This window comes from Trichoderma ghanense (genome assembly GCF_004382785.1).
Source record: "Trichoderma ghanense strain CCMA-1212 chromosome Unknown scaffold_7, whole genome shotgun sequence".
Taxonomy (NCBI): Eukaryota; Fungi; Ascomycota; class Sordariomycetes; order Hypocreales; family Hypocreaceae; genus Trichoderma; species Trichoderma ghanense.
In genome coordinates, this window is record NW_027395670.1 from 447,565 (window position 1) to 460,487 (window position 12,923).

The window sequence follows — 12,923 nt, forward strand, 5'->3', positions numbered from 1 at the left end:
GCAAAATTGCCTAAATGCTCTGCGGTATCATGAAGCTTGCTTCTGCAACGAGAAAGTGGGAAGCGGAGGTGAGTAACGGTTCTGGCCAAGTAACCCTTTTATGGTAGCCAAAGCACGCCGTACTCATGATTTGAGTCGTTGAACCAACAAGACTGCTCAAACAATTGCATTTTGAACGAGGGTTGGGATACAAATGTCGCAAAACAGGACAAAGATGGTGTAATACATGGGTTTCCAGCGATTGACCATGAGTTGTGCCAAGAAGCGCACGTCACGCCGGCACTCTATGTAGGTTTATATGCCTTGTTTGTGAATTATATAAAAAATTAGTCTGCTCATTTGTTTTGTCTAAAGTTGCGCAGCTAGTTGGGCGTGGTTGCCTTATGCCTTTGCCCTATCTGGACGTAAACCTCAGAAGACTGTGCATTTACAATCACTTGTAGCTGAGGCGTTCACTGCCAGGTATGGAATAACGATCGGGGTCAACAAGCGTTTGCTGGGACGATTGCTCATGTCATTCGCTTGACAGTCTTTTCTGACTCGTGGACATTACCAACGCACACTCCCTTATTGCAGCACCCTGCGAACAATGGATCACTGTGTCGACTGTTATGACATGAATTGTGTTAATAGTAATAATGAGTATGACCTTGGTCGAATACCAGAGGCTTAATAGCAGCGGCATGTTCATTTGCAGTCTTGTCAATGCTAAGCCCGTCTTATTCAACGATAGCGACACCCCAAAAGCGCATGACTTCGGAACTCGGAGAAATGAATAAGTTCAGGAAAGTACACAAAGCGCTCTCCCTAAGCAGCGACCTTGAGTGAACACTCCCGAGGTGTGCCGTGACCACATCGTCGTTGGTCTCCATCCAGCTCTGCCTGCAGAGAATGATGCCGCTGCCGTGGACAGCTTCTAGCTAGAGAACGCTCGTCTCAGCCATATTTCTCACGGCATCAACTTCTCATTGTTGATGCTGCAGGCGGTGCCAGTCGCCAGAGCATCCAGGTCGCCATAATGGAAGCGGAGACTATCGCCGGTGCCATCGACAACGAGCACTTTATTGACAACTTAGCTCGCATTTTCATGCTCAACCCTGTGAATATCGATCCGGGAACTGACTCAAAAGCCTCCCACTGTATTGGACTTCATGATTGGTGCTGAGCTGCGGAGCTGGACCTTCACGGTGTATCGCATGGAGGCNCCCAGCTACTGGGACTGACGTTGACGATTGCCAAGTTTGCGGCCCAGGTATGCGCCACTCAGAGACAGGAGATGTAAGTGGTGATAAGAGAAAGTGATATTATCGTAGACGTACATCACATATCCGAGGCAATTGAGATCATGATGGAAGAGGAAAAATGCCATAAGGCAAGAGTAGTTCCCTAGTCTTCCACCTATTCTCTGGAATATCTCTCGAAGAATATACCATTCAGTGAACACGTTCAAAATCCTTCGGTTTCCCGGAGAGTCTACCGTCGGCTTACTTTTTGACGGCAACATCCTGCCATAGAGTTTCCGGCAAATTCTCCCCATCAACGTCAAATATATGCGGCAACACCGTTGGCAGCGCCTCTGTCCGCAGCTCCGGGAAATCCTTGGAAATAACTGCAAGCAGCTCGTCATACCATATCCTGTAGCCCGTCCCAGTCAGATGAACACCATCCGTCAACAGTTCCTTGAGCACTGTTCCACCATGACCCAGCAAACCCGGCACCGGCTCGCCTTTCTTCCAGCCGACATGCGCCAGCATTGTGTGCCACATATCAATGAACGGAACACCGCAACGTGCTGCAATCTGTCTTGCCGCCTCCGAGTATTCCAGGTTCTTCATCACTCTGTTGTATACCGGAGGCTCCAGCATGTCTTCGTCCACAGGCCCCGGTCCCACCACAATAACTCTCTCGACGCCTGCTTTCTTGGCCTGCTGCACCATCCACTCGAGATTTTCACGGTATGTTTCCACCGGCACGGCTTGTATATCTCTGTCAGCCGCATCATTCGTGCCAACTTCAATCACCAGCAGCTCAATCTTTTCTCCAGCCGCCGTTTCCGCGCGTAACGTGGGTACCAGCACGTGCCTTAGATGCATTGAGCTGTATCCTCCATATCCTCGGGCAACGACAGCAAGTTTCCGGAAGTAATAGTGCTGGAGAGCGGGTGTGAGGGCAAACGACAGCGTGTGGATGTCGCTGCTGAATTCCGTGAGGGAGTCGCCAAAGATGAGGATCTTGTCGTACGTGACTCTGCGGATGGCGAACGCTGATGGTTCACCATCTTCCCCGGCGGCCATTTCCTCGCTTGGGGTTGGATTTGGCATTAATCCTGCGTCTGTTGCGGCCAAGGGGCTGTCACGAAGTAGAATTTGGCTTTTCGGAGGCCATGATGCTCGGTTATAACGTTGGAACGTGTGAAATATGTAAGTTCTTGTCCGGGCTTATACTTGGCCAAATACTCGGCCAGATATAAGCAATTGAACTGAGGCACTAAGAGACACGACGGACGTTGCGCGGGGATGCTGCGCCTGTAGAGAGAGCATCATGACCAATAAGAAAATAGAAGTGGCAGCTATTCCATGAACACTCTTATTCACAAATTCACCCGCTTCGTGAACTTTGTAGTACTCCTCTTACCAATCGTCACAAAAAGAAGAATAAAACAGTTGGTGACGAGTAAGCCTCCGCGACGTTACTCCGCATCCCGCAACGGTAAACGTCCAAAACAAGTAGCTGAAGCCCCAAGCCACTCAGCAGCTTGTTTCCGAGCATCTTGAGACGTTCTTGCTCGTCACTAATACTACTGTCACATATACACAACGACTCAACCAACTACTGTGCAATCTATCTACAACCACGGGTTTGAATAGCAAAGTCTTGAATGGCGGAGAGAGACGCAGTCATAGATCTTCACAGGCGCGTGCCTCGCAACCTCGGCTTCGACGCTCAAGCCTGTGAGAAATGCATTCATTATGTCATGATGGGTGCCAGACACGCCCTGTCAGTGCTACCTAGTACAGCAAATCAGAACATCAATTCCCGCTTTCAACGGCCTCTCCAGGTTCGTCCCGTCCCCCGCATCTACAGACCTGTTAACGACTGACCCCAGCATGTGAAGATGGCACTAACAGCGTCCCAGACAGCTCTAGGATATCAGCATCTGTCCAAGCCGGGGAACCGGAAATGGTTAAAGTAGAACGAACAAAGAAACACGGCGCTTCCCCGAAGGGTAACATGGACAGGTCTCACAAATGATCACTCGCTGTCTGGTATCAAACCCCCCTCTGTCGGATCTCTCCACCATTCGGCGCATGTAACGCGTTACAGTGAAACACACAGCCATCAATCCGGACTCGTCGTACCCCGTCATCGGCCGCAAGACGCTCTCCGCTCGCCGTGATGGACACGCAGCACTAGGCCGTTCTTCTGACGCCATGTAACAGCATCGCGGGATAGCCATTGGAGTCTGGGGCAATGCTAAGCATCAACCCTGGGTTAGTGTGTGCGGAGACGGACGTCGAAACTCGCTTGCAGCACCAACAAACGGGATCGGGCGAGGGTCGCGGTCCGTCCTGAGCCGTTGAGTTGGCCCGTCTCTCCTGTCCCCGGGACTGTTCCCCGTACGAGAAAGGTCATGCAGTCTTCTTGTGCGAAACGAAGCGGTCCGTGAATATATAGTCGCACCCATGTCCCCAAGCCGTTGTCGTCAAAACGAAGATCGAATCCTGTTCCCATTCACTTTATTTATTCTGTGACCACATGGCACAACCCTAGCCAACTCCGTCCACAACTTTATCCTTTCGCCGTCCCATATGTCCTCATCGTAACCGTCGTCGTTCAGTATGCAATTGGCCCTAGCAGCAGTCCTCGCGGCGGCCGCCGTCGCCTTCGCCTACGTCTTCTCCCTGATCCGCGACAACCTTCGATATAGAGCCCGATCCCGGGAACTGGGATGCAAACCTCCCATATGGGCGACAGGATATGACCCGACGGGCATCGCTGAAGTCGTCTACGGCGTGAATGCAAGCAACAAGAAGGTCTTTCCCGTCTATCTCCAGACCAGCTTTGAGCGCGAAGCGAAGACATACGGCCGCCCTATCGGCACGCTGCGCGTGAGGGCACCTTTCTTCCGGGATACTCTGGTGACGACGGATCCGCAGAACATCCAGACCATGCTTGCACTCAAGTTCAAGGATTTCGGGCTGGGAGTGAACCGAACAGATAATTTCGAACCGCTGCTCGGGCACGGCATCGTAAGTACTTGTGCTAGATTGCAACTGTCGTGTTCGTGTAGAGCATCGTCTGACTGTTTCCGCCTGCAAGTTTGCCACCAATGGCAAGCAATGGGAGTACTCAAGAGCGTTGCTGCGTCCGCAGTTCATTCGCGGCCAAGTCAGCGACCTCAACCTCGAAGAAGGGCATGTCAAAGCTCTCATGACGGTGCTCAATCGCCGAATCGGGCCAAATGGCTGGACAGACCTGGTCGACCTTCAGCCTCTCTTCTTCCGACTCACACTCGACTCCGCCACCGAATTCCTCTTCGGAGAGAGTGTCAACAGCCAGCTGGAGGCTGGCGAGTCCGGATCTGAAAAGGACGGCAGCTTCGCGAATGCTTTCGACAGGTCGCAATACACGCTCTCGATCGGGTCGCGTCTGGGGCCCAATTACTGGATCGTCCATCTCCCCGAATTCCATCGAATGGTAAAGCAGGTCCACGAGTTTGTCGACTACTTTGTCCAAAAGGCCCTTCATCAGGGCGCAAGCGAGAAGCCCGTGAACGAAGACAAGTACGTCTTCCTCAACGCCTTGGCCAAGGAAACTCAAGATCCCGAGCAACTTCGATCCCAGCTCCTCAACATCCTGCTTGCGGGTCGAGACACCACGGCGTCGACGCTGGGTTGGTTCTTTTTCACCATGGCCGATCCCCGATATGCGCCCGTCTTCCGCAAGCTGCGGACTGTCATCCTAGATGAATTCGGAACATACTCGAGCCCCAAGGAAATCACGTTCGAAAAGATGAAGGGCTGCCAATATCTTCAATGGTGCTTGAATGAGTGTCTTCGTCTGTATCCTGCAGTTCCCATGAATGTTCGCACCGCGCAAGTCGACACGACGCTGCCCACGGGTGGTGGCCTCGACGGACAGTCTCCGATTTTTGTTCCCAAGGGCCAAGACGTTGGGTACTCGGTAAGAGCACGTTGCTTTGGAGATTGATGCATGACAAAACTAACATGATTCCAGGTTCACCTGATGCATCGCCGCAAAGACATTTGGGGCCCCGACGCCGAAATCTTCAAGCCGGAGCGATGGCTGACGCGGAGACCGGGCTGGGACTATCTTCCCTTTAATGGCGGCCCAAGAATCTGCATCGGCCAGCAGTTTGCACTGACAGAGGTTGGATACGTCGTGATTAGGCTGATGCAGCGGATTGACAGCATTGACGGATCGCAGGTTGGTCCTGTCAAGCATGGTCTGACGCTGACCAACTGCCCGGGCGAGGGCGTCAAAGTCAGGCTGCACTTTGCCGAGTAGAGGATGCGAAGCTGGTACGATAAGAATTCGATTGTCTGCCCTTTTACTGTCACAATATTTGGTTATGAGCGAGGGATGAGAGGGATGAGCCCCAAGTCAGATGACATTGCTAGGACGGTTTCAACGGCTGCCATATCTCAGTATTGTAGATAGCAAGATTGTTGCGGGACTGGAATATAACGAGTAATGACCACTTGACATCGTACGAATCTCTAATCAACAAAACTTACATGCACATGCTTGAGTCTTGCAATCAGGGACATGGAACGAATCCTCGAGTTACCTGGCCTGCATCTCAACGCCCAATTTGCACGTAAGGTTGATTTGAGCGAGATAAGGGTCGTCATTTGAAGGAGAACGATATGATCAAAACGCTCTAAAAGATGGCAATGACGTCTGAACAAGTTATACATGCTAGAGCTCTTATGTGTTGCGACCACCGGCATACTACTACCCTGCAGCTTGGGCACATTTCCTCCTTTTCCCATCTCTTCTCCCTTTCTTTGCCGAGACGCATTGGGCATCCGAGCTTGGACGTCATTGAAGATTCGCTGTTCTAAATTGTACCATCAAGGAGGAACAACGGTGGACGTCCTTTGAATTAGAGCAAGGTTGATCATACCCCAAATGGTATGCATAGAAGAAGAGTCCGACCACTCCTCGCACTGAATTCCTTTCTCTCTCTTTCGATCGGGTGCCTCCTTTGATAAACCTTATCAACCCAATGACCGAGATAGCATCCGAATATCGCTGGATGTGCCTTGTGCTAGTTGCTTTCACTCACTGCACCTTGCCTTCTAATTCTCCGACTTGGCAACAAGCTCAGCATCCCCCGGATCTTTCAAGAGCTTATATCCAAACGGCCAAATCTTGACGCCCTCCAAACACTATTTCGCGGGGAAGCGAGCTGCTAAACAGGAACACATAGCCACCTCTTGCACCTCTCTGGCTTTCAACGACCGCCATCCTCCACTCAGTCATTGGCCCGGAGCATCACAGTCCGCCATCGTGGTACGAGGCGCAGAATGGCGCTCGAACGTGGTTCCAGTTATTATCAGCGCGGTTATTGTCTAGCATCAGCCGTCAGACAGCATAGGTAATAGACTTTTCTACTACCTTGCACTAACACGCGTGGGCGTGTGGCAACATTCGCGTGGAGTTTCCGAGTTTTCTTGCCGTCTCACCCACCCACTGGCTTTTCCGCTTTCGCATGTGATTCCCTGGCCGACACAATGGGTTTTCAACTCCAGTCTTTCGTATTAGCCAGGGGCATTAAACGCAGTTCCAGAGTCTGTGGCTGTGTCTCTTAAAGAACCCCCCAAGTTGTGGCATCTCGGAGGAGTTATAGCGAACCTCCCACAAGCCACCTCATCAGCGGCAGTAAGCACCGCATGGCATCTCCATCAAAACTCCATTATACTACGGGGAAACAGCACCTAGTTCTGTTTCAGCGCCTCCGCTAAAACAAAGTCAATGGCAGACATGGTGCCAGGGCCGATCGGCCGGGCTGATCGCCATCGTGATGGAGTCTGTGTCACTGTAGATCGCCAAAAGGCCTCACCAAGCAGCCTCATCGATTCGGTAATGTGCCCTGACAATCCGATGAGAGTCTCCAGCAGTGCGGTAATGCCCACGTTACTTCGGCATTATGATTCGACGGCGAGTATTCGGGTCTTTGGCCGTCGTCATTTCCAGGTTGCACGAGTCGAGGCAGCACAGATGGGCCTCTTCCCGCACGCCTTGTATCAGATGCAACCGCGTTGAACCTTGCACAGCCGGATCTTAGGCTGGCATTGGCCTGAAGATCTAGCTTATCATCATAACAAACCTTTCCAGTAGAAACGCACTCATAGTTAGCAGATAGTGTCGCCTCTGTGCAAAAGGCAGCATCAGTCATCATGGCTGGCTGGCTGCCTCCACAGTCTCCACGGCCTACACGCTCTTGGCCACGCGCTTGCTGTTAGCATGTTGCAGCAAAACTTCCGAAACCGAGAACTGACTCGCAAAGTTCCGGAGAGCTGTGTAAGAGCTGACTGCCCAATTTGGTTGTCTTTAAATAAGAGCTGCAAGCACCTCCCACGTCCGGGTGAGAGTCCATCAGAACCTCTTAAGCATCGTGACCCTCTCCTTTTTGTTGGCCTCCTGGTGTTTGCGCTGTCGATAAAGCTCCTATAATATCTCGCCTCTCTTATCTTGTGGCTTTTCTCTCATATTTTTCGAGAGTAGTTTCCCCTCGAGACAAAACAAACAGAGTCTGACAATCTCGCGTAAGAAGGGGGCAAATATACCGGGTCTTCCGCAACATCAGGAGAGCCACTTCCGATACTCCTTATCGAATACCCGTCTACTATATCTTTTACCTTGAAAGAAGGCCGCTCCTCTTTAAACCAGCTCTTCAAAAACCCTTCATCACCATGCAGCCCTCATTTGGCAGCTTCCTCCTCACCCTCCTGTCTGCCTCCATGGCAGCAGGCAGTGCCATTCCCAGCACAAACACCAACCCGGGCTCCTTCGAGATCAAGAGATCTGCCAACAAAGCCTTCACAGGCCGCAACGGCCCTCTCGCCTTAGCCCGTACCTACGCCAAGTACGGCGTTGAAGTCCCCCAAACCCTGGTCGATGCCATTAACCTGGTAAAGTCCATCCAACTCGCCAAGCGCGGCAGCGAAACTGTCACCGCTACACCTGACCACGACGACATCGAGTATCTCGTCCCTGTCAAGATCGGAACTCCTCCCCAGACACTCAACCTGGACTTTGACACCGGCAGCTCCGATCTCTGGGTCTTTTCATCAGATGTTGACCCGACCTCATCCCAGGGTCATGACATCTACACCCCGTCTAAGAGCACGTCTTCCAAGAAGATGGAGGGAGCATCATGGAACATCACATACGGAGATCGCTCATCATCATCTGGCGATGTCTACCACGACATCGTCTCCGTCGGGAACCTCACGGTAAAGTCTCAGGCTGTCGAGTCAGCCCGAAACGTCTCTGCCCAGTTCACCCAGGGCAACAACGACGGCCTCGTCGGTCTGGCCTTTAGCTCCATCAACACCGTCAAACCGTTACCGCAAAAGACGTGGTTCGACAACATCGTCGGCAGCCTTGACTCGCCCGTCTTTGTTGCTGATCTCCGCCACGACACGCCCGGCAGCTACCACTTCGGCTCCATCCCCTCCGAAGCAAGCAAAGCCTTCTACGCCCCCATCGACAACAGCAAGGGCTTCTGGCAGTTCAGCGCCAGCAGCGACACTGGTGGCCAGTTCAACGCCGTTGCAGATACCGGCACCACTCTGCTCCTCGCCAGCGACGACCTCGTCAAAGCCTACTACCAGAAGGTCCAGGGCGCCCACGTGAACGTGTTCCTGGGAGGCTACGTCTTCAACTGCACCACCCAGCTGCCCGACTTTACCTTTACTGTTGGGGAGGGCAACATCACTGTCCCTGGTGCCTTGGTCAACTACTCCGAGGCTGGCAACGGTCAGTGTTTTGGCGGCATTCAGCCCTCTGGGGCTCTTCCTTTTGCCATCTTTGGTGACATTGCTCTCAAGGCTGCGTATGTCGTCTTTGACAGTGGGAACAAAAAGGTTGGCTGGGCGCAGAAGAAATAGGCTGGGCACGTCTGCATTCTTTAGACATAAGATGTAAGTAAGTGCTAGATATACCCTCAAGGTCAATGGGATAAATCAGGGAGCTCTGTCTGGGATCGGGCTCCAATTATTTTCATCATGCATATTCTGGTGTATTATAAATAATAATAATTAATCTCTGAATTAATAACACCTATTCCTCCTCATGCCTCTCCCCGATTTTCCTCGATTAGCAAAAGACGTTATATAAAAACTGCCATAACGTGCCTAGTAATGATTGAAGCCATTTTGACCCTGTTGCCAACGCTGCTGCCCAGGGCCCATCCACTCATCACTCAAACCCGGCTCTCCGCCAGTCTTCATCTGCATATTCCCTCCCATGTCATAGCCTTGTGGTCCGCCAGGGCCTCCAGCAGCGGAGTTATAAGGCGCTTGTGTCGTAAAGTTCGGACTATTTGAAGCACCAGGCGGCTTTCCAGGCGGCTTGTTCACCACATGCCCCTGATATTGATGCTGCGGAGGCTGTCCATGAGGAGGCTGCTGCGGAGGCTGCTGGTATCCAGGGACAGGCGGGCGTGCCGTTCCGTTGCTCGACCACCCTTCAGCTGCCTGCCTCTGCATCGAGGTCGGGTTCATGCTGAGGGGGGCTTGCACAGGTCTTTGCCAGGGGAAACTTCCCGCTCGGGGCAGATATCCAGGGGCTTGGACATGGGGCTGGCCATGCGACATGTAGGCATTCGCTCCTCCTCCACCTCTAGCATGAGGATTCCAGTCGTCGTCTCTCTCGTATCTGTCATGTGCAAGGTAACTATCCGTGTCTCCAAGGCATGCCACGCGATACTCGTCGTACCGCCTAGTCGTTTCCTCTACTTTCTTAAAGTGCTTCGAAGTAAGCTGTTTCTGCAACCCCTCCGGCCGCTCACCCATATCGCCCTCGTAATGCGCCAGCGACGCCGCGATGAGAAACGCGTTGCGTATCTGCCGTCCGTTCCACCGTCCGACGCCATCGGTATGCGTTTTCCAGTGCTCGCTGGCAAAAGCGATGATGTCGGCCTCGTCAATGTATAGCTTGTTGTGCCCGGGGGCTTTGGCGGCTTGCTCTTCAATCTCTTTCAGACGCGCAATGTTTAGCTTGAAGATGGCGACGACTTGCTCTTCTGTGAGGAAGTTGTAGTGCAGATTCAAATGCACGCGTGACTTGACGGCTTCGTCGAGAACACCGGGCCGGTTCGTGGTGAGGAAGAGAATGCCGTTGTAGTACTCAAGCATGCGCAAAAAGACTAGAAGAACATGTTAGCATGGGCAGTTCCTCATCTGCATGCAACGGTACGCATCATCTTACCAGAAACGAGAGCGTTTCTCTCCAAGTCCTTCCTGTCTCTCTGTGTGATAAACACGTCGGCTTCATCCAACAACAGGACGCAGTCCCACAAGTGAGCCAAGCGAAATATCTCACTCAGAGAACTCTCCACGCTTTCCGGCGTGAACCCCAGGTCTCCGCAGGTAATCGGAAACAAAGGCTTCTCAAACTTCTGCGCAACCGCTTCAGCCGTGGCCGTCTTGCCGACTCCAGGGACACCAAAGAGCAGAATCACTATGCCCTTGCCCTTGCCGCGGATGAGATCTTGAGTCGCAATCTCAACGCTGCTTTCGTTGACTCTCTTCTTGAAGTGGGAATACACCAGCGACTGGATGAGCGTCTTGTGCTCCGAGGAGATCTGGAGGCTATCAAAGGCCCTGTCCTTGTCCTTCATCTCGGGGAAAGAGACGTCTCGAACGTCAACCTGCACAAACTTGCGCTCCCAAAGAGCGTATGCAAAGAGTCGCCTGGGCAGAAGCGCGAGATTGTCGCCCTCGAGCTCGCCAAGCTCACTGTCATTGTCTTTCTTCTTCCTCAGCATCAAATCCGTCTCCATGAACTTGTTCATCTGGAGTACGTCGACGCCGTCCTCGGTGACGACCTTGTCCTCCCACATGTCTTTGAGATTGGTACGGTCGCTATCGTGCCACTCTTGCAGGGGGCTCTCATCGACTGCGATGACAACTTTGTAGGTGAGCGGTTCGGACTCGAGAACCTCAGGCTTCCACGAAGGGTCTGTGTTGAAGGCCTCTTCGAAATCAACCAGAATCTCGCTTTCGATGTGCTCCGGACTTGTCAGGATCCTGCCGTTCTTGTCCTCGATAGACTGCCCGAGAGGAGTCTTGATGAGGGTCCATCCCCGGTAGAAGCTGTATCGCTTGGCCGGATCAATATGCTCAATGAACTTGGTCCCATACATTCTCCCCCTCTCCATGATCTCGTCCTTCTGCTTGACGTATCTCATGGGATAGCAGGGCAGCTGTGTAATCTCGCGCTCGCCTTCATACGTCGGAATCTCAATTACCCGCCCAACTGCGCGGTAATTCTGGCCGTCATAGTCGATGTGGTAGCACGAGATCGACCACGTCGACTCCATCTTCATGCATGTTTCGCAGCTGCAGCCGTCAAGGACTGCCTGCTTGAACGGGGGCCGGTATACTCTCCACACCATCTGATCGGTATGAGATGCCCTTGTGTTTTGCTTGGCCGGCGACATGGAAGATGCTGGCTCCATAGGACCCTCGCCGAACTCAGCCTGAAGACGCTGAAAGACACCGTCCCAGCCGACGGGGACTCGGGCTCGTACGCCGCTGTTCAAATTGGGCACGTAGACCAGATCGCCTGGCTTGAACAGATACCAGAGGAGATCCCATCTGACCTTGGTAGGCGCAAGGGACATATCCTCAATCTGGAAACGCTGGTATTCTGGCATTACCCGTTCTTCCATGAACTTGACATAGAGTCTCATCTCAGCCAGAGTATCCGAGTCGTTGAAGAGCGAGTCGATCCCGAGCGTGTCCGAGTCCGACCTTTCTTTGTCCTTTGCTGCATTTGGTGCCAGAGCAGGCTTCGACTCGGCGCTTGAGGCAGACTCTTCCAGTTCAGCCAGCGCTTCCTTCATCTGGTCATGAAAGTGTATCAGGTAGCGAAACGGCCGCTTAAAGACGTGAGGCCGGCCATTCCATTTCTTCCCAGCAGCGCTCTGTCGTCCAAGGTACATCATGACGGCCCTGGAGTTGATTCGCACTCGCTGCAGCCAGACTTCGTCTCCATCGTCCACGATAGTCTTGTGCTTGGGGTTTCGCCTGTTGAAGGTTCGCCGCCATCCGCTTCCCCATCCGCCCGAGTTGCCAAAATCTTGGAGATCCTCGTAGAGGAGCGCTGCTTCTTCAATTTCCAGTTTGAGCGAATCGCCGGCGACAAGCGCTTCGATGGCGTAGTTGTGTTCATCGGTCTGGTGGTTCTTGAAGTCGTTCCAGGAGAAACACTCGCGCATCTTTGGGATGACCCGCGAGAAAGCCTGCATGGGCTTGGGCTTGGGCTTCTCGGCCTTCTTCTCCGGCGCATTACTGATGGGCGCGGGAGGTCTGATGGGATTCTTTGTGTCCACCTTTTCCGGCTGCTTCTGGTCGGCCCCGGATTCGTCTTTTTTGATCCCATTCTGCTTGGGCTTCTCTTCAGTTGAAGAGGTAGAAGCTCCGTCTTTGGTAGAACCATCTATAGGTTTACCGGTTTCGTTGGGCTCTTCCTTGCCGGGGTCGTTCTGGCCATCACCAACGGTGGGTGTGCCTGGAGTTGTATCTTGTTTTGTCGAGCTTGACTGGCCATTTTTGTTGCTTGTACCCGCATCTGCTGCCATTTTGCTTGCCTCTCCTACCAATGTCATTGAAAGAGTCATTGAGAAAGACAGTTGTTTGAAACCACAGCTTGCCTTGGCACCG

The 12,923-nt window shown here is 52.7% G+C and overlaps 4 protein-coding genes across 4 annotated transcripts; 2 read left to right on the forward strand and 2 right to left on the reverse strand.

The window, feature by feature from the left end:
* Positions 1-1,484: 1,484 nt before the first annotated feature.
* On the reverse strand, positions 1,485-2,294 carry CCMA1212_006288 (Isoamyl acetate-hydrolyzing esterase; the record flags this gene model as incomplete). Its single annotated transcript, XM_073703518.1, has 1 exon — positions 1,485-2,294. The coding sequence occupies one exon, from the start codon at positions 2,292-2,294 to the stop codon at positions 1,485-1,487; it is 810 nt and encodes a 269-aa protein (XP_073558016.1).
* A 1,545-nt stretch (positions 2,295-3,839) lies between these two features.
* Positions 3,840-5,529, forward strand: CCMA1212_006289 (Cytochrome P450 52A12; the record flags this gene model as incomplete). Its single annotated transcript, XM_073703519.1, has 3 exons — positions 3,840-4,250; positions 4,321-5,184; positions 5,239-5,529. 3 exons carry the CDS (start codon positions 3,840-3,842, stop codon positions 5,527-5,529), a joined length of 1,566 nt encoding a protein of 521 aa, XP_073558119.1.
* A 2,414-nt stretch (positions 5,530-7,943) lies between these two features.
* On the forward strand, positions 7,944-9,143 carry CCMA1212_006290 (Aspartic protease pep1; the record flags this gene model as incomplete). Its single annotated transcript, XM_073703520.1, has 1 exon — positions 7,944-9,143. The coding sequence occupies one exon, from the start codon at positions 7,944-7,946 to the stop codon at positions 9,141-9,143; it is 1,200 nt and encodes a 399-aa protein (XP_073557886.1).
* A 246-nt stretch (positions 9,144-9,389) lies between these two features.
* CCMA1212_006291 (uncharacterized protein) lies at positions 9,390-12,841 on the reverse strand (the record flags this gene model as incomplete). Its single annotated transcript, XM_073703521.1, has 2 exons — positions 9,390-10,402; positions 10,465-12,841. The coding sequence occupies 2 exons, from the start codon at positions 12,839-12,841 to the stop codon at positions 9,390-9,392; spliced, it is 3,390 nt and encodes a 1,129-aa protein (XP_073557885.1).
* Positions 12,842-12,923: the final 82 nt, after the last annotated feature.